The sequence below is a fragment of the Sorex araneus genome, chromosome 5, assembly GCF_027595985.1.
Source record: "Sorex araneus isolate mSorAra2 chromosome 5, mSorAra2.pri, whole genome shotgun sequence".
Classification (NCBI taxonomy): Eukaryota; Metazoa; Chordata; class Mammalia; order Eulipotyphla; family Soricidae; genus Sorex; species Sorex araneus.
The window spans coordinates 200,293,996-200,314,734 of NC_073306.1; the positions used below are offsets into that span (position 1 = coordinate 200,293,996).

General features: G+C 40.6%; 1 protein-coding gene across 4 annotated transcripts in view; it reads right to left on the reverse strand.

Annotated features, from left to right (window-relative positions):
• Positions 1 to 13,235: 13,235 nt before the first annotated feature.
• The window catches only part of CNOT6L (CCR4-NOT transcription complex subunit 6 like), a 110,437-nt gene continuing 102,933 nt past the window's right edge, over positions 13,236 to 20,739 (reverse strand). For all 4 annotated transcript variants that reach the window (XM_055138484.1, XM_055138485.1, XM_055138486.1 and 1 more), the window contains one exon: positions 13,236 to 20,414. In XM_055138484.1, coding sequence (XP_054994459.1) covers positions 20,202 to 20,414 — 213 coding nt within the window. In that variant the 3' untranslated portion in view covers positions 13,236 to 20,201. The remainder of the gene's footprint in view (positions 20,415 to 20,739) is intronic.

The following is a 20,739-nucleotide window of genomic DNA, read 5'->3' on the forward strand; positions in this document are numbered from 1 at the left end:
ATCCTCATAGTATGATTGACGCCACGCTGCCTGACAAAGGGAAAATAACCGAGAAAGATGGTTATTTCCCGTCATCAGCCGGCGTGGGGCTATAGCTTAGTTGATAGTCTAGCAGCATGACTGCAAGCAGTTTCTGGAACCAAAAGTAGTGCGCTGGTATCGGCCCCGGCTCGAGACTCCACCAGCGTCCTGCTGTTCCATGTACATAGTAATTTTTTTTCCCCTTATATCCCGTTCCCACGCTACCAGGTTCGTGTCTACTTAATGGACATCATAATATGGCTAACGCCATGCCGCCTTTCTTCCCGAGAAAGAAATATTCCTTCTCCTCAGCCGGCGTGGGGTTATAGCTTAGTTCAGTCTAGAGAGATGGCTACCACTTTGATTGCCTTCAATATTTCAACAAAAGACTTACTATTCTTGTTAGGATTATCCCCCCAAAGTCCGACCCGTTACAAAGGAACCATTTCATATTGCTGATGATTAAATGACATTAGGTCGCGCGGCCGCCATAGCGGCCGCACAGTTTTGGGTTTCTGTATAAAGTCCAGGGAAAATTCTGCCAGAAATTATATCACTACAAACTTTTACCCTTTTATGGTGCTCATAAGATGGAAAAGCCTAGAGAGAAATACCCGGCCCCCGCTGTAGCAGCCTGGCGTAGAAGCTCAGTTCACATTCTGGAAGTATTTCATTGGGCTGCTGGTGTCCAAAGTAGCTCTTTGGGGCTCCTCGGTCATGCTGGAACGGCAGCAGTGGTGAAAGGGTTCTTTTTTTTTTAATTTTTAAAAATTTTATTGAATCACCGTGAGATAGTTACAAGCTTTCATGTTTGGGTTACAATCTCACAATGATCAAACACCCATCCCTCCACCAGTGCACATTCCCCACCACCAATATCCCAGGTATACCCCCCCTTTGCCACCCCCCCGCCTCCATGGCAGACAATATTCCCCATACTCTGGTGAACCTCTGACGTTGCCGCGCATTGAGCTGTTTGACATCCCTGGGTCCCACTTCGGGCTGCCAGCTTCGAGGCTGAGCGTCCGAGATGGGGATGCCCCACTCCTGCCCCAGCACTGCGTGGGAGCCACCAAAGAAAGAAGAAAAAGAAGCCCGTGGGCTGTCTTGGTCAAACTCAAGGGTCTTTCTGGGACAGCTCCGTGTGATCCCTCACTATCCCCCGAGCGTTCTGAGCAGGAGGGCCCGGGCACTCATGCCAACAGAAGAAAGGGAACAATTTCTTTGCTCCCTACATATACACAGTGGAATACTATGCAGCTGTTAGGAGAGCTGAAGTCATAAAATTTGCTTATAAATGGATAAACATGGAGAGTATCATTCTAAGTGAAATGAGTCAGAAAGAGAGGGACAGACATAGAGGGACTGCACTCATTTGTGGAGTATAAAATAACGTCACATGAGGCTCACAGCCAAGGACAGTAGATACAAGGGCCAGGAGGATTGCCCCATAGCTGGAAGTCTGCTTCATGAGTGGAGGGAGAAGGCAGATGGAATAGAGAAGGGATCACTAAGAAAATGATGGCTGGAGGAATCAGTCAGGATGGGAGATGTGTACCGAAAGTAGATAATGGACCAAACATGATGACCTCTCAGTGTCTGTGTTGCAAGCCATAATGCCCAAAAGTAGAGAGAGAGAGAGAGAGAGAGTATGGGGAATATTGTCTGCCATGGAGGCAGGGGGAGGGTGGGAAAGGGCGGGTATACCCGGGATATTGGTGGTGGGGAATGTGCACTGGTGGAGGGATGGGTGTTTGATCATTGTGAGATTGTAACCCAAACATGAAAGCTTGTAACTATCTCACAGTGATTCAATAAAATTTTTAAAAATTAAAAAAAAAAAGAAGAAAGGGAGCGATTTCCATCACCATCCCAGTCATAAGCCACGCCCGTCCCAGCCAAGCCGTGCTGTCTAGCAAACACGTTCTAGCCGACTTTCAGGATCCCAGACCAGCAGTGGTTGTCGAGTTATTATCTAGCAGGCCCTTTAGACACTCATTCTCAGATTCCGTGGCTATTTTTGCCCCAGAATCCCTCCCAATCCAGCTGGCAGAGACGGCTGGAACGGTGCCGTGCACGCTCTTCCTACACAGCTGTTGCTCAGAGAGCGACGCAACAGCTGCTCCAAAGTTCTCTCGTGGTTGATCTCTCACCGATGTATTCACGTTCCAAAGCACAGATTTTATCTTTTTCGACTTCTGCTAGTGCCTTTAGAAACACCCTGCCTGCCTAGGCATGAATCCTGTGAGTAAATCTGATCGAACAGTGAGCTGATAGCGCCCTCTGGTGTTCGCAGAGACGCAGTGAGCCACTCATTCAACAGTTTGAGGACAGGTTCCAATAGCAGGCAAGGAAAGCGGGGCAACATCTCTAGATTTTTATTGTTTTGTTTTGTTCTGTTTTTGCTTTTTGGGTCACACCCGGCGATGCACAGGGTCACTCCTGGCTCATGCACTCAGGAATTATTCCTGGTGGTGCTCGGGGGAACCATATGGGATGCTGGGAATTGAAACCAGTTTAGCCGCGTGAAAGGCAAATGCCCTACCTGCTGTGCTATCGCTCCAGTCCCTATTTTTACTTTTTAAAAAATCTATTTATTTTACGGTGGCTGGGGGGAGTGGAAGTCCCCACATGACAATACTCAGGGGTTACTCCTGGCTCTGCACTCAGGAGTCACTCCTGGCAGTGCTTGGGGGACCATATGGGATGCCACTCTACTCTCTCTCCAGCCCCAACAATCCCTTCGCAGGCAAATTCATGAACATCTTTTCCAATTTAGATCTCACGACAGCTTTGCAACACCCATTTTTACAGGTAAGAGGGAGTTAAGGGAGATTGAGGTATTTATTCAAAAACAAGCAGACAGGAAATGTATTTGAACTCATTTGAATCCAAGTCTATCATAGCCCTTGGTCTGTTCTTGTCAGCCAATAAAAACTGTGCTTGGGGCTGGAGAGATAGTACAGGGGTGAAGGCACCTTCCTTGTATGCTTCTGACCCTGGTTCGAAAGCCCAGTACTACAGACGGTCCTCCAGTCACCGACAGGGGTCACCCCTGAGCACAGAGACAGAAATACCCGCCACACACACACACACACACACACACAGACACACACACCACAAATACCAGCAGCAGAGAGTGTTGCCTCCCGCCCCCAACATCATCAGGGAAAAATTACAATTGAATTAAAAAATATGTATTTATAAAACTTTATTGTATGCCATAAATTGTAGCTGAGAGCAGGTATTTCATTAAGAAAGAGTATCTCAAGTTGGGGCGTGGTTTAAGTGGTAGAGCACACGCCTGGCATATGTGTGACCCTGGGTTTGGTCCCTGGCACTGTGGGGTCCCCTGAATGTGCCCTCCACCACTATGCAATAGCAGCGGGGAGAGTACTTTAAGGATATGCACCAGTGTGTGTGTGTGTGTGTGTGTGTGTGTGTGTGTGTGTGTGTGTGTGAGAGAGAGAGAGAGAGAGAGAGAGAGAGAGAGAGAGAGAGAGAGAAACGGCCTTCAGTGTCTGCTTCTGTAGCTTCTTTCACTTGCAATGTCTCCCGCCTTTCCGTTAGTTTCCTGTGTCCACTGAAACAATTTCCCGTCTTTCTTAGCAATCTCTGAGCCTCTTCCTACTTTCTCTACCACTTTTCCTTGTCACCTGTTCTTAGTCACTGGCACACGGAATTCCTCCATCCACTACCCCTGTGTTACATAAGCAACTACTTGACAGCAGCATCTTTGTCCGTTTTTTTTTTTCATGTCAAACCCCTATAAAACCAACCCCCGTGCTCCACAAAGAAGAGATGGCCATGAAGGCATTTACAGAACTTGGACTTGTCACTAGCGTCAGCCCCTTTCCTTGATGAGATTTTAATTCCGAGATATTAATATTTTCTTCCAACTTGAACACGTGCCACGGCATCCTGTTCTAGAGCGAATTAGTCATGTTGAATGTCTGCTAGTCTGGCGAGATTGCAGCTTCCCTAACTCACGTCCACATGGTGCTAAAAAGCAAAGGACAACTGGCCGTGGCCAGGCCCGGGGTCCGCTCTCCAAGCGGAAGCTGCAGAGGTAGCGTCCTGCCTCGCTTCCCGCCTCCCTCCGTTCCCCCAGCCCCTCCTCCATATTTGGCAGCTATTCCATTCTCCTCTAGCACCATCTACCCTCTCATTCAATTGCTCCCTTAAATAGAACCTTTCTGCTCTTTCCTTTCCGTAAAAGGCTTTCACTGATCCCGACTCTTGTGTGTTCTCTGTTTTCAGGGAAAAGCGGCTGACCTCTTGACCTTTAATTCTGCCACGGACCAGCTGTCTCCCCACAGGCCATGCTTTAACCCTGTTTAAAGTCGGTCTTAAATTCCTGAGATGCTCCGTCAGCAGCATCGTGAACAGCAGCACTGCCGGCTGTTAGTAGTTTAACCCCTGGCTCCCTGGATCTAACCGTGGAGGTGGAGTGAAAACTCAAGCTTCTAGATGTGGTGAGGTATGCCTCACAGAATTCTGCAAAAATCCCATTCATTGTGTTAGCAAAGTCATTGGAGAGGAAAAACTTTACTACATTGATGCTAGTTTCAGTGACACATAACAGCAGAAACAGCTTACATATTCATGTATTACAAACTCAGCCCCAAATTTGAATGAATTCATAATATTCTGTGGTTTTGAAATAATTTCTTAACCTGAGGGAGTACTTAAATTGTAATATGTGGGAAAGATAGAGGATATAAAAATGAATTAAAAGTTCTAACCATATAATCACATAATTTTTCCTGCCAATAATTTTTTAAATGTGAGGACTTAGTCATTTAAAAATCACTCTTCCATTGATAGTAATAAAAGTCAATGTAAATACAAAAGTTCTGTTGTATATACAGATTGTCCAAGACAAACTTACAACCAACAGTTAAGATAAACCATTTTTATTGCCTCCAATAATTTCTGGAACGTTTTCTTCTACGACAAGCTTCATGCATAAAGGAACCGGCAGAGGAACCGGCATGCGAGACCCGGGGCTGAGATCTCCAAGCCTGCTTGGATCGGGACTGGGCCTTCTCCACCTATTTTCCAGTAGTTTGGCAGTCACACCCACAAACTGCCCCTGGCGCCATGTAATCCTGTCAACGGCCAAGATCCAGGGACTATATAAAACAAAGCTCCCGGAAGCCTGTGGCGGCAAAGCGGGCGTGTGACCTCTTATAGTCTAGCCCACTGATATGTCTTAAGCAGCACACATGTGTTTGGTTTTAACATACTTGCTTGTATTCTCTGATATACATTCTCCATTCCTCTCGGAGAGCCCGGCAAGCTACTGAGAGTATCCTGCCTGAACGGGAAGAGCCTGGCAAACTCCCTGTGGCGTATTCGATATGCCAAATACAGTAACAATAATAGGCCTCATTCCCCTGACCCTGAAAAAGCCTCCAATCATTGGGAAGGACAAGTAGGGAGAGGCTGCTAAAATCTCAGGCTGGAATGAATGGAGACGTTACTAGTGCCCGCTCGAGCAAATCGATGAATGACAGTGATACAGTGATCAGTTCTTTAACAACATCACAATTTAGAAAATCAGCCCCTCTCATTCCCTTTCTTTCTTTCGGAGTCCTCTTCTTGGCACCTTTCTGAACCAAAAATAAGAGGAGAAAAGCAGAAAAACACTTTTTTTTCATTTAGTCTTCTCACAAAGACTTTCCCTCCTTGCATCCCTGAAAAAACACAGAACACTGACAACAGAAAAAAACCGCCCATGAGAATATGATTCCAACAGAGGATGATACTCCCAGAGCTGCAGTCTCAGACAGGCCAGAGCAGAATGTTGTATACTAAATGCCTGATTCTCACAAATACTATACTTGCTTTAAAAAGCTTTGATACACAACATGGAAAGTATCATGTTAAGTGAAATGAGTTAGAAAGAGAGGGACAGACACAGAAAGATTTCACTCATTTGTGGAATATAAAATAACAGAATGGGAGACTAACACCCAGGCATAGTAGAGATAAGTATCAGGAGGATTACAGGATTACTCCACATCTTGGAAGCTGGCCTCACATGCTGGCGGGGAGGGGGAAGTAGCTCATATAGAGAAGGGACCACCAAGCAAAGGGTGCTAGGAGGGCCCATTCGGAATGGGAGATGTGGGCTGAAAATAGACTACAGACCAAACATGATGGCCACTTAGTACCTCTACTGCAAACTACAATACCCAAAAGGAAAGACAGAGAGAGAGCAAAAGGGAATTCCCTGCCACAGAGGTGGGGTGGGGTGGAGAGGACAGGGTGGGGGTGGTGGGAGGGATGCTGGGACCATTTGTGGTGGAAAATGGGCACTGGTGGAGGGATGGGTACTGGATCATTGTATGACTGAAACACAAGCATGAAAATTTGTAAGTCTCAGTCAAAAGGTACATGAAAAAATGCTCCACATCGCTAGTCATCAGGGAGATGCAAATCAAAACAACAAGATATTATCTCACACCACAGAGACTGGCACGCATTCAAAAGAACAATAGCAACCAGTGCTGGCATGAATGTGGGGAAAAAGGGACGCTCTTTCACTGTTGGTGGGAATGCCGACTGGTCAGCCTTTCTGGAAAACAATATGGACAGTCCTTCAAAACTTAGAAATTGAGCTTCCATATGACCCCACAATACCACTTCTGGGAATATATCCCAAGGATGCAAAAAAGCACAGTCAAAATGACATCTGTACCTATATGTTCACTGCAGCACTATTCACAATAGCCAAAATCTGGAATCCAAGTGCTCTAGGACAGATGATTGGTTAAAGAAACTTTGGTACATCTACACAATGGAATACTATGCAGCTGTTAGGAGAGATGAAGTCATGAAATTTGCTTATAAATGGATAGACATGGAGAGTATCATGCTAAGTGAAATGAGTCAGAAAGAGAGGGACAGACATAGAAGGACTGCACTAATTTGTGGATTATAAAATAACATCACATGAGGCTGACACCCAAGGACAGTAGATACAAGGGCCAGGAGGATTGCTTCATAGCTGAAAGTCTGCTTCACGAGCGGAGGGGAGAAGGCAGATGGAATAGATCTGGATCACTAAGAAAATGATGGCTGGAGGAATCAGTCGGGATGGGAGATGTGTGCCGAAAGTAGAAAATGGACCAAACATGATGATCTCTCAGTGTCTGTGTTGCAAGCCATAATGCCCAAAAGTAGAGAGAGAGAGAGAGAGAGAGAGAGAGAGAGAGAGAGAGAGAGAGAGAGAGAGAGAGAGAGAGAGAGAGAGAGTATGGGGAATATTGTCTGCCATGGAGGCAGGGGGAGGGTGGGAAAGGGGGGGGTATACTGAGGATATTGGTGGTGGAGAAAGTGCACTATTGGAGGGATGGGTGTTTGATCATTGTGATTGTAACCCAAACATGAAAGCTTGTAACTATCTCACAGTGATTCAATAAAATTTAAAAACAAAAAAAAAAGGGAGGGGGGTTGCAGCGATAGCACAGCAGGTAGGGTGTTTGCCTTATATGCAGCCAACCCAGGTTCGATTCCCAGCATCCCATATGGTCCCCTAAGCACCGCCAGGAGTAATCCCTGAGTGCAAAGCCAGGAGTAACCCCTGTGCATCGCCAGGTGTGATCCAAAAAGCAAAAAAAAAAAAAAAAAAAAAAAGTAAAAAGAAAGTTCGTAAGTCTGTAACTTTATCTCATGGTGATTCACTAATAAAAAATTTTTTAAAATTTTAAAAAGTTTTGATACAAAGATACAGATTTTTGGCATATACTGAAATAATAGATTTCTCCTAATATGTATGTTATATATATGATATATATACACAAACACATATAATGTAATATATATGTATATATATATATATATATATATATACACTCAAACACACTGAATTTGTTTTTAGGATAGGACAAGCTAGTGGGAGTGCACACGGCATAACATTTGTCCCTTGAGACAGCTGAGTATTTCCATGGATAGATAATGGCATCTACTTAGAAGCGTTTCTTAAGCATGCATTCAAACAGCAGGTGTTTAAAACAGTTCTTTCCAGTCAACATATCATTTACAGTCATTCCATCTGTACTCAGAAAGTAATCCTATCAAAACAACACCCCTAGACAGTATTAGAGAAAAATAAGAATCATTATAAGCCAATAAAAAAATTATCTACCAAAGAGGAAATATCTAGAGGGACAAGGAAAAGTATCTTTTAAAAATTCCTTGATGCATTTTACATCTTCATAAATCCCCTCACTTAAGCTATCACTGCTCTTAATCCGCTATGGACATCACAATTTACACTATCCTCCATGGAAGGTGAGATCCAAGATATCCACAAAAGAAATAGAATTTGAGGAACTTAAAATTCATAAGAAGTTCCTGATGAATATGACTATAAAATAGCAGTGAATAAAATAATCAATGACCTTTTGTAAAACTTAAATGAGTGATGAGTCTGTTCTTCATTAAAAAAGAACAAAATATGGGAAAACATTCCTCTCAAGCCTTTTTCAACTCTTCTTAGAGTTGAAAGGCCAAAAAAATAATTTTTTTCCAAAGAAATAGACATTTATCATGATAGGAAAGTGAACAAAAATGGGGAGCAAGATGAGTGATCTCAGTGTAGAGACCACCGTTGACCTTCTGTATTTACTAGGAATCTACTTCTCTCCAGACTCAAGGGACTTAAAGATGAAGGGGGGACATGAAAAGCACAAAAGAAGACACTTCCCTATTTTTCACAGTAAAATTTATTTATCCTATCTTCTCTTCCAAGATGAAAAGAGTTATGGAAACAACTGAACTTCCTGCCACACAAAAGGGGTCTAATTATTTTCAGTTAAGAATTGGACTTATTGGGGCTGAAGCAATAGCACAGCGGGTAGGGTGTTTGCCTTGCACGCGGCCGACCCGGGTTCGATTCCCAGCATCCCATATGGTCCCCTGAGCACTGCCAGGAGTAATTCCTGAGTGCAAAGCCAGGGGGTAACCCCTGTGCATTGCTGGGTGTGACCCAAAAAGCAAAAAAAAAAAAAAAGAATTGGACTTATTGAGGTTGAAGTGATAGTGTAGCTGGTAGGGCACTTGCCTTGCATATGCAGCTGACCCAGATTCAATTCCCCGGCACCCCAGAGTCCCCCAAGCCCACCAGGAGTGATTCCTGAGTGCTGAGCGAGGAGTATGCCCTGAGCACAGCCAAGCATGGCCCTGAAACAAACCATCACCAACAATAAGAGTCAGACTCAGTTTCAGCATGGCACGTAAACAAATCAACTGACCATTGCATTTTCTTTGTCCTAGTTCTAATTCTATTAGAATTATAAGAGAATGGAGGAATTAAGAATTCCTTTCTCCCATGTAATAATTTTCAAATATTCAAATATTCAAATATTTTTAAAGATGACACATTAATATCTTAATGTGTTTACTTGATAAACACTTATTGACGGCACTGTGCAAAGATGAAAAACTGCTTACCCTTCAAAACGGAAAATTATCAAAACAACCTAGATCTGGTGTCCTCTCATCTTCTGAAACTACTGTATGTATTTTCTAATGGCTTTATATAATCTCCTCCTTTAAAAAAGTATGCCTAGGGGAGAGCCTGCATTATGGGTCGAAGAATCATTTATCTTTTTCTTTCTTCCCACTAAGTCCTGTATTCAGTGTCACACAGCTGTGTGTCCTGATATATTGAGGTGAAACCTAATCTGGAGGATTAGAGAAAGTGGCACAGTACCACATGTGGTCAACCTCTCTCCCTCTACTGGGGGGAAGAAAAGATCTTCACTTGGCCAATGGCTGAGTCTAACCTCCTGCCACAAGGCAAATAATTCACATATCAGAAACATAATACTCATTTTCTGAAAACTTGGTATTGAATTAAATGTTCATTCCAAATTTATTTCTCAGACCCCATTAGCAAGTGTTTTCTAAGTAGGACTGGCCAGTAAGCTATTTAGATTATGTGTGTGTGTGTGTGTGTGAGAGAGAGAGAGAGAGAGAGAGAGAGAGAGAGAGAGAGAGAGAGAGAGAGAGAGAGAGAGAGAGAGAGAGAGAGAGATCCAGGATATTTCTCCTTTCTCTCTGGCATGTACTGAACATGGGATCACAATTCCAACATAGTTCAGATAGCGTAAGAAAACCCCTGCGCAGTTCCAGCTCCTACTAGATGGCTAATTTCTGAACTCTGATAATACCGCGTCCTCCATACAGCACCATCAGCTGAAATGTTGGAAGTAGTTTACTGCTTTTGCCAATTTTAGGATCCAGCATCCACCTTCTAATCCAATATATTTATTTTTAAATTATCATCTGAGATAATAACACACACACACACACACACACACCACCCTATTCAGATGAATGTCTGGGTCATCAAATCACAGAGAAACATCCTTTTGTTTGTTTGTTTATTTATTTATTTTTTGCTTTTTTGGGTCACACCCAGCAACGCACAGGGGTTATTCCTGGCTCTGCACTCAGGAATTACTCCTGGCAGTGCTCAGGGGACCATATGGGATGCTAGGAATCGAACCCGGGTCGACCGTGTGCAAGGCAAACGCCCTACCCGTTGTGCTATTGCTCCAACCCCCGAGAAGCATCCTTGATCTACTTAGGTATTGATGCAAAGTGCTCTCTCTCTCTCTCTCTATATATATATATATATATGTATGTATGTATAATTACTATATATAATTATATACATATATAAAGCATGATGGAAGAGGAAAAATGACAAACACTAACTGTAGCCTCAGACCGGTTATCTAAGAGACTGTACCTTGTTGTATTACCCCTCTACTTTTTGTTGAGATTACAGCCTGCGACCATAGAGGCAGTAATAGAGGAGACTTAACAGTGATTTGGGGGCCAGTAAGATACTTCAGGGTAAAAGGTGCTTGCCTGTCACCCAGCCGACCCTTGTTGAATCACCAGTATTCAATGGTTCCCCAAACAGCTCCAGATGTGACCTCCAAGCAAAGAGCGAGGAGTAGCTCCTGAGCTCCAGCTGGGCATGGCCCCCTCTTCTCCAAAAAATGCAATTCCAGAATCAGTGTACAGAAGGAACGCTGTGTCCGTCTCCTCTTGCGAACTGCTGTCTTCTTAGCTCACTTCCTTCCTTTCATCATTGTCTTGGCAACCAACCGCACCTTAATGTGACTTAAAGCACTTTGACCTGGTTGCAGCAAATGTTTCTCAATTTCGACACCCCCCCCCCACCCCAACCTATTACTCCACTGAGATTGTATGGCGTACCTGCAGGAAGGTGGCTGTTTTGATAGATGCAGAAACGTGGGTAAGAATCAACAACTATGGGGTAATACCCATCTCATGGAACATGGGAGCCATAAAGTCTCTCCCATCCTTCATAAAGACAATTTTGAGGAGCACCCTACTCAGCGCCTTAGAAGGCCCTCGCCCAGCAGGTTCAGGTCCACTTACGCAGAGATGATCATTCGGCAACACACCCTTCACTAGCCCTGTCCTTCCCGAGGTCCACTTTTGTATTCTCCTATTGTGATCACTTCCCCAATTTGCATGCAAGCTACTACTTTTTAAAAATGCTTTTAGTTTTACTTTGGGTAGTTACAATATTGTTAAAACCTATAGTATTCATATATCAAGTTACTACAATCTGCTTTTGGAAATAACTGTGATATAGATTTTTTTTCTTTGCTTTTTGGGTGACATCCAGTGATGTTCAGGGGTTACTCCTGGCTGTGTACTCAGGAATTAGTCCTGGCGATGCTCAGGGGACCATATGGGATTCTGGGGATTGAATCTGGGTCGGCCGTGAGCAAGGCAAATGCCCTACCCGCTGCACTACTGTTCCGGCCCTTCTTTTATGTATTTTGTCAATGAGGGTGCTTTGTTCAAGGTCATATGGTGGAATGTAAGGGCATTATGAGTATATCTAAATTGCCCTATCGTAGAAATGTCTTCTTAAATAAAGCAGTCCTAAATTTTAGACCCTTCAAGATCTACTTCAGGGGTGATTCTCCCTCGGGAAGCCCTCCTAAGAAATGGCTAATGTAATCTCTTGCTTTGGGGGTCAGTAGCAGGCTCACAGTGAAGGTATGACAGACTATTATCCTTCTTGAGCACTTAACAAGCTAGACAGATCCCCCCCACACACATGCTCCCAAGAGTACTCTCAATCATACCATATCTTTAATCATTTTTCCAAAAAAATGTCCCCAAGTTTTCAAAATGTCCAGATACTTGACAATGTTACCCTTCTCTACTCTCAGATCTGAGATAGCTTTACTCTCGCTGTAACACTTCAGAATTTCCCTGATCAGTTAGATGGGAGCTTCAAATGTGAATTAGCAGAGGGGCACGGACAACTTCATCCCCCTCCCACTCCCAAGCCCCACATTCATCATTCTTAGCAGATACCTAAATGTTTGCTGAATGCATTTACTCTGTCTTGGTAGCCTACCTGTCAAGATTGGTTACTATTGAGAACTCAGACTGTGTCATCCTTTTCATCAATCAGGATGAGCTCTGCCAAAATGACAAGCTTCACTGTCACTGTATCACTGTCAACCAGTTGCTCAATGATTTGCTCGAGCAGGCACCAGTAACATTTCCATTGTGAGACTTGTTGTTACTGTTTTTGGCATGTGAATATACCATGGATAGCTTGCCAGGCTCTGCCATGCGGGCGAGATACTCTCGGTAGCTTGCCGGGCTTTCCGAGGGGGGCGGAGGAATCGAACCCGGGTTGGCCGCGTGCACAGCGAACGCCGTACCCGCTGCGCTATCGCTCCAGCTTACTGACAAGCTTACTGGATTAAAATGCAGATATGGTAGTGGCTTCTCGTTCCCACTGCGTGTCCAGCATGAAATCACCAAGGGAGTGTGGCTCAGTCACTCAGGAATCCAGTCCTACTGAATATACACTTCCACGTGCATTAAGACAAGAAATGAGAATACAGGAAACCGCATTCTGGTCTTAAAGCTTCATTTGAAGTAACAAAATGTCCTCTACTCAGATTCCTTCTCCTAAGTACGTCTTCTAACTATGACTAACAACTTCATCTATTCTAAATCAAGTGCCATTTAGGGAGTAACATGATTTCACCAGGGGAAAAATGTGGCAGGAATTTATTTTATCCATTTTCAATACCTTAGCTCCTCAGATCACTTTTACAGGAGATGGACTGACCTACAAGCGGAGACTAGTACTGCACAGATAAGGAGTAAAAACCAAGACAAAAGTATGCAGTTGCAAAATGGCCATTTATTGCCTACAGGGGACGGGAGGGGAGGGAGAAAAAGGGAAGTACACAGGTGCAAGGAAACAAGCACATATTTAGCCCTATACATCATGTGTGAGCAGTACCCAATCTCCAAAATGAAAAAAAGTATTTTGTCATCTGACATAGTAGTTAAGGTTCTTAAGCACCTCCCTTCTGAGCTGCCATAAGATTTGAAAGGCAGGTCTGCTTTGTTTAGTCAATGTTCACATTAATGAAAAAAATACTACCACCCAACTGTGTCCTTTTGTACGCACATTACATAGTGTCTATCATGAAAACATCTCAGCTGAGCAGTTGGTCAAGATTCAGACCTCATCGACTATTGAATTTTAATAAATAGAAAAATAAAGCAGCTGGTGATTTTGTCAGAGAGAATGTGTTCAACATAGAACCACTTTCTCCAAGGATGACAGATTGTTAAATGATCAGAACATCACAGAACCAGTCTATTAAACATTAAACACTAGTAAACTATAATTACATGGCACTTCATTAAATCTTCTAATGAAAAAAGTTTAAATTTTAAACTGATTATTAGAACACAGTAACAATTTGATTTAATGCTTGGATTCTTCTTAGGACAAAAGCAAAGTAAATATACAATCTAAACCAGAATTTGTTTTAGAATAGTATCAATAAAAAACTACCAATCACTCAAAGGAAAAAAAATATTAACAAAACCTCTTGCTTAGTTTTAAACTTGTGTGCTTTGCTTTCCAACCACATTACAATTAGTTAACAAAAACATTTCATAGGCTACAGAATGAATCAGATGTATGCAGAATGAGTTATTAATTTAACGCCAAGTAATTAAAATAAATGAACCCTTCCCCATTAAACTGTAAGCTGAGTGGAAGAGTTGATATTCTCATGAACAATTAGTTGATCCCAATTTTACGATTGAAACAAATTACAATAGAAGATATAATTTAACCATAGTGAATTTGCCCAACATCCTGGCCCTTTCAGAAAGAAAAGATCTGTACATACATTTTCTCTTAAAATAAAATTTTACTCCCATACTACTCTCTCCAGAGACAAAAACAAACAAACAAAAGGCTGAAAAGTTCATCTTCATCATCATGTTCCAAGTACTCTAAAGAGCGCTACTCCTTAGCTTCTCTGACACGAAAGCGTGCTTGCAGTCGGACAACTGTGTGAATGCCCATGGTGCACTTCTCAGTGCTGCTGGTGTTTAAGAATTCGCCACTCACAACACTGAACAATCCCAGATCCAGTGTGCAGGAACTCAGCCGTCCAAGCCCGGCCCGCCCCAACAGCTGGCAGAGCACCGCTCAGGAATTTCACAGGTAAGGGAACGTTTTTTAGCAAGTTAAGCACGGGGAAGGACAGTACAGTTTCTAAATAAATACACACCCAGGCTACTGTGTCTCTGAGTGCATCAAGACTTAAACAGTAGGAAAAATAAGCCTGTTCAGTAAGAAGCAAAGCCATCGCTGACACGTCAACACTGAGCCAAATGTGAGTAAAAGAGAAATAAACGTGGTGCATCTCACCACTGATAGTTGGAAAGAAAATAGTCATATATTAGTAACTATAAATACAAAACTGAAGCAAGAAAGGACCACTTCTGAGAAGCTTGCCATGATTCTTAAGCTTTAGAGTTAAAAGTTACAGACATACAAACAGGAAAATTATCTAAATTGGGGAAGATTGTTGTAACAAAAACCTACTACTAATAGCTGCAACTATGACTTCTGAAATTTCTGAAAGCTGAATGTACCATGCTACAGTGCCAAAAGTCATATTATTGGCATTTGCATGCCATTTTCATAATGTGATTTCTGATGACACAAACTTCTAGTATCAGTACAATGCTACTGAGTTTATACTATATGCCATAAAATTAACATTTAATAGACAGAAACGTTCCTATTTCATATAATTTCAAAATGGAAAAATATTTTACTTAAAAACATTCCATTACTTTCTCAATGTAATGTCATGTTTGTTGAATACAACAAATTTAACATGCTTGGTTTCCTTTGGTTCCAAGAATAACTGGTCTAACCAAAACAAACTTATGCCAAAGAAACTACTAAATAGGTTAATAAAGCTTGATTTTCCTGGTATTTCTTGCTTGTAAGAATTGTGACTTAATAGGTAAATGTGCATAAAGAAAAAATTTGATAAAAACAAGAAGTAGGCATGTTTCTCCCTTAACCAACTTCCTGAAAAGAACTAGTTTTTATTTTTGAGAACCTTGTTCAGAACATCCTGCAGTATGGGTATAGGTGCTTTCTTTTTACATTTACATTTTTTACCTTAAACTTCAAGGGTATTATTTATAAAATATTATTCTTTAAAATTAAAAATGCACTTGGCATTCTGTCCATACACAAACTACAACTTTGGCAAATAAGCCAGGTTAAAGATGTAATTTACTTATCTTTGAAGTTAAATTTGGAGATTATAATCCCTTTAAAAAGTTAAAATCACAGAAGCAATCATTAGTATAAAAGTTCTTATCTGGCTACAAATTCAAACTTTTATTTGAAGTTCCTCACTTTGAAAATAGCCTAATTTCCCCTACAACTCAGAGTTTTATAAACATGATACTATTCAAACGGAATGGGTCACAAATCAACATATTAGGAAGGTAATTTTTTTTTCAAGGTAAAGGAAAAAATAAGAGCTAGAGAGTGCCTTGCAAACGTGAGATTTACATCTCTGTCAAAATATATTTAAGAGTGCCATTTTGAAAATGTGCCATGAATTCTTTATATGAAAACATAATTTTTGTGGCCTGCCAAGAACTGGAAAGCCAAAGACGCTTTCTGTGACCAGAGCTACTGCTCAGTCGATGCATTTTACAAAATGATCAAACTCTTAGAAACTCAGGATATACGTTCTCAGAACAAATAAATACTGGGATAAAGTCCATCAAAGAACACAACCTATTTGTGCTTTCGCTACTTCTTTCTATTCGGTTTGAAAGTATAGATGGCATGAATTAATTTGTAGAAACTCTTGGGACACATTAAGTACATTTTTTTTTCACTCATCTAACTATGCTTTTAAGTGGAACATAATATATTTGCCCATGTTCCAGTTTTAATGTGCCAAATGCTCAATTCTAATATAATCCACCACAGAACTAAGTGATTTGATATAAGCCTCAGATAAGCTTTTAACTTTCTCACTTGCTTCTTTGTGATTTAACTGTGAAAACACCAAAGGAAGTGACAAGTAAGAAATGTAGCTTTGTATTTCTGCAAACTACAACATTGAAACAGTGGCCTCTTTAATACATTCACACAGGATGCTTGTTAGTAAAATTAAATATTTGCCTATGAGTATCTGGAAAGCAATTTCAAGAAAGAAAAAAAAAAAGAGCTTTGAACAAGGCAAATGGGAGGGAGGGGGGAAGCTGGTCTCAGAACCCATTGTGCCATACCTGACTTTAACATGTGATATTCAAATGAATGTTCACATGCCTTACATCGAAGAAATGAAACAAAAATATTCAGCTACATTGTACAAAATTTTTTACATAAACATCATAAATCTTGAAGATTTACTATATCTGAATTCTAAAAAGTTGCCTAGAGAATGGTGCTGGGATTCTGTTCTCTGCTTGCTTTCAGGCAGTGCTGTTGCTTAAAAGTTGACACCAGGCACGATATTTTAAAACAAAGTCACAAGCAAGGAGCAGTAAGTAGATTTGAGCCTTTCCCAGATGTCAGTCCTGAGGATGCTGCCGATATTCCCCATCAGAATGTGTAAAGCTATGAGGCGGATACTAATGCCTGAGAGAGTGGGTGACTTGACATGCACTTGCGTGACTGTTCTAATGGCCAACAGTGCAGTTTTCCCTTTCTCAACACTGTTTAATAAATTTAAAGAACACTCCAGTTTGTAGACAATTATCAAGAAATCATATTTAACAGTAAAAAGAAACACATTGTCACAATCTAAAAATGCCCAAATTTTCACCGTCGGATAAAATATGCAGCAGCCCTATGGCATAAAGCTTATGAACGTATTCTGAGAACTAGAAAGCATATGAGCATAAATATTTTACTGTCATTGAATATATAATATATACCATATGTCATTCACCTCTTCCTTTTGGCTTCTCACTGCCAAAGTTCAAAATGGCATGCGTTTTAACAAGACAATACTGAGGAGAGCAGCATTTCTGATCATCTGAATTGGCAGCTCAAAACAGATACCACTCCTTTTACAAAGGGAACAAAGGTGAAGGGTGTATGAAATTTGGGCAGTGGGCCAAGGGAAAACCGTGCACATGAAATTTGGGTTACCATGCCCCAATGTGTGTGCCACCGAAAACAATGAACACAATTACCTACTTCAACGGAGCTACTACCAACATTTACTAAAAACACGTTAAAAATACACAGGATAATGGATGGTTTGAAAGAGTGCAGTTGGAAGCAGAGAGAACCCAATACACACCTTCCTGCAACAGAGTGCCTCGATCATACACAAAATAAACTTAAGCTGTTTACAATGTTTCCCATTTTTTTTTATTTTTTCCCTCTACATTTAACTATTAAAAAAGTTTTTATTAATAAATGGGCTCCTCTGTGGTTCATATACAATCATAAGTGAACTTTAAATTCCATTTTATACAAACATCTCAAAAAATATTGGGAGTGAAGTATGGTAGGAAATATTGCTCACATTGCTAATTAACATGCTTTTATGAAAAGGAGGAAAATGTTTGTTAGTGCATATACCTCCAGAGCAGAAAACCCACCCAAAACAAAAGATTTAAAATAAAACATACAGTAGCTGATTACAAAAAAAGGTAATGTCCACAAAATTAAGTTTTTCATGCTATTCTACTTTCCAGTACTATGCTTCAGGTAATCAATTTGCATGGCTAGATGTTGAATGCTTGAGGTATATAAGAAGGGATACCTGCACATTGAGGAAACGTCATCTTAAAGGTTGTCTCTTGGTTCTGGTACTTTAACATTTTAAAAGTCTATTGTATTTACATCCAGCTTCACTCAACTACAGTGACATTCCAATTACAATAGATGACAAACAATGCCTCTATCACTAGGCACTTTTAAAAGGGAGTTTAGGCTTTACAGAACCCTTCTGATGCAATCCCATATATGATATTACATCATCCCACCACCCTCAGCCCACTAAAATTACCCTTTCAGGGGAAATATCTCATATAGCCTGATTAATTTACTATGGGAGAAATTAGTATAAAATGACCAAAGGAAATGCATCATTTAAAACTAATAAAACAGCCTAAGATGTCAGGTTTGAAAGAGGAAACAAATTGTATATATTTAAAACTAATTAAATAATTTAAATTTGACCTGTACTTTATATATTACTGAGACACAAATATAGGCTATTTTCTTTTAAAATTTCATTCACATAATGGAAAATTTCTTGTTTATTAAAAATATCACATTTTGAGACTAGAAACAGTAAAGTGCATGAAAAGTTTAAAATATAAATTTCAGAAAACTCTTATAGCAGCAAAAAAGCAGAATAAAGAAAAACTTAAAAACACAGACACAACCTTTTTCTGTTACTGTGCCATAATTAGCATCAAGTAGCCAACCAATTTTTCCCCCAGAAAATGATATTACTTTCACTGCCTCTTGAGTCACAGATTTTCAACTGGCCCCTCTCCTGGGCAAAAAAAGGATTCAAACATATTTAAAGAGCATCAACAGTTGGGAATAAACCAGTAGCTTCTTAATTCAACCCTGACAGACAACGGAAACAAAGATTAAAAGCATAAAATGGCCATTTGGCAACTAGAGTCAGGAAAAAATGATCAAAGGTTTTCGACTACTCTCTGTTTTCTCTCTGCCCCAAATCCTTCCTACTGTTACCTCAAAAACCCAAAACCAAAAATGATCTGACCTACAGTGTGGGAAGCATATGAATATTTGTGGTCTTCCACTCTGAAAACTTTAATCAGGGCTTTGTGGGATCACTAGTTATTTAACATTTGACCATAAGAGCAAAAATTATACAGATCATATAAAATCTGTTCTTCTAGCACAGCCAGGCAGAAAAGGGTAGATGAAAATAATGAAAAATACTAGACACTAATTTTGTGAGCATCCTAAACATACCAAATTTTATTTTCAAGACATGTGGCAGTATATTTTACCTGCTGTTTCCCTATTAAAAAAACTGAAGAGACAGAATTAATATTTCTAATAATATTATAACCATTGGGGAACAAAATACAGAGTAATTCTTCAAAAACAAAAAAAAATAAATACAAAAACACCAACCAGAATTTTGTCCAATAAACTGTCATGTGCTATTAAATGCTTGATTTTGAAAGCATATATGCAACCATCTCTAATTTCTAAATTTTTCTTAGTATGACTAGTGGCAATATCATAGTAGTTTATGTTCAAATCCAGCAAATTTAAGTGCTCTGTTACTGTGCAAATGACTTGGGTGCCCAAAATAAGACTGCTATAATGAAAGAAAAAATTGAAATAAAGTTTTCCCTGCAAGGCATGCCACCACTCAGTTTTAAGTCTTGTATTTGTAGCTGTTTTAAATTGCCTTTTACAAAAATGGTTGGCTCATCTAAAATCATTCAAAAGGAAGTATTTGTTTAAAAAAAAAAAGAAATATACTGTTGTTGAGCCTCAAATTGGTGATTTCTCAATTAGGAATGCTAACTTCATATAATAGGAAAAAGATCCAATTTAAAAAGACACATTAAATAAAAAATTTGGAAAGAGTTAATACTTTGGTTCCAGCCCTAGTGCCAAATGATACCAAAATGCACAAAAATGTACAAAATTTTACAGCAAACACATAATGAAAGGAACCTGAAGAAGCAGCTTAAGGATGGCCATACTTCACTCCTACATACTTTGATTTACAACTGTACAGGTCCATAGCAACAGATCCCCGTCCTTGCGGGGCAGTACTCCACTACCTCCGATTAGGCAAGTGAACACCATTGACAAGAGGCAGGAGTGGAGGGTGGAGTTCAAGTTGTGTTAACAGTGAGAAGTGGTCTGAAGGGATGTGAGGGTGTGGACACCCAGTGATGTTGTTCTCAACCAGCCATTGAGGATCTAAAGGCCCCAGGACACCAAGCACGTTCATATGAGTCTTGGAATAGAAAATGTAGTCAATCACGCCCTGGAAAGAGATTAGGGGGAGAGGGGAAAATATATGATTAGCAATAAAAAAAATTTCAAAGCAATCCATAATTTGCAAAAAACCAAAAAAACTGAGTAACCTTCAATTCTGATATCCATTATAGTCCTGACAATGGGTGAAATGAGGCTTTTTCTTCATGGATAGTAAATGAATAAAATAAAAGTGACTTAACAGGGAAATACAGTACTCTCCTAGACAGATAAAATCTTGCATTTTTACATGTAATATAAGCAAAACTGAAGAGCCAAACCACCAAATCATAGCTAGGCATTTTTACAGTTGACTTGTTCTAGTTAGTGAAATC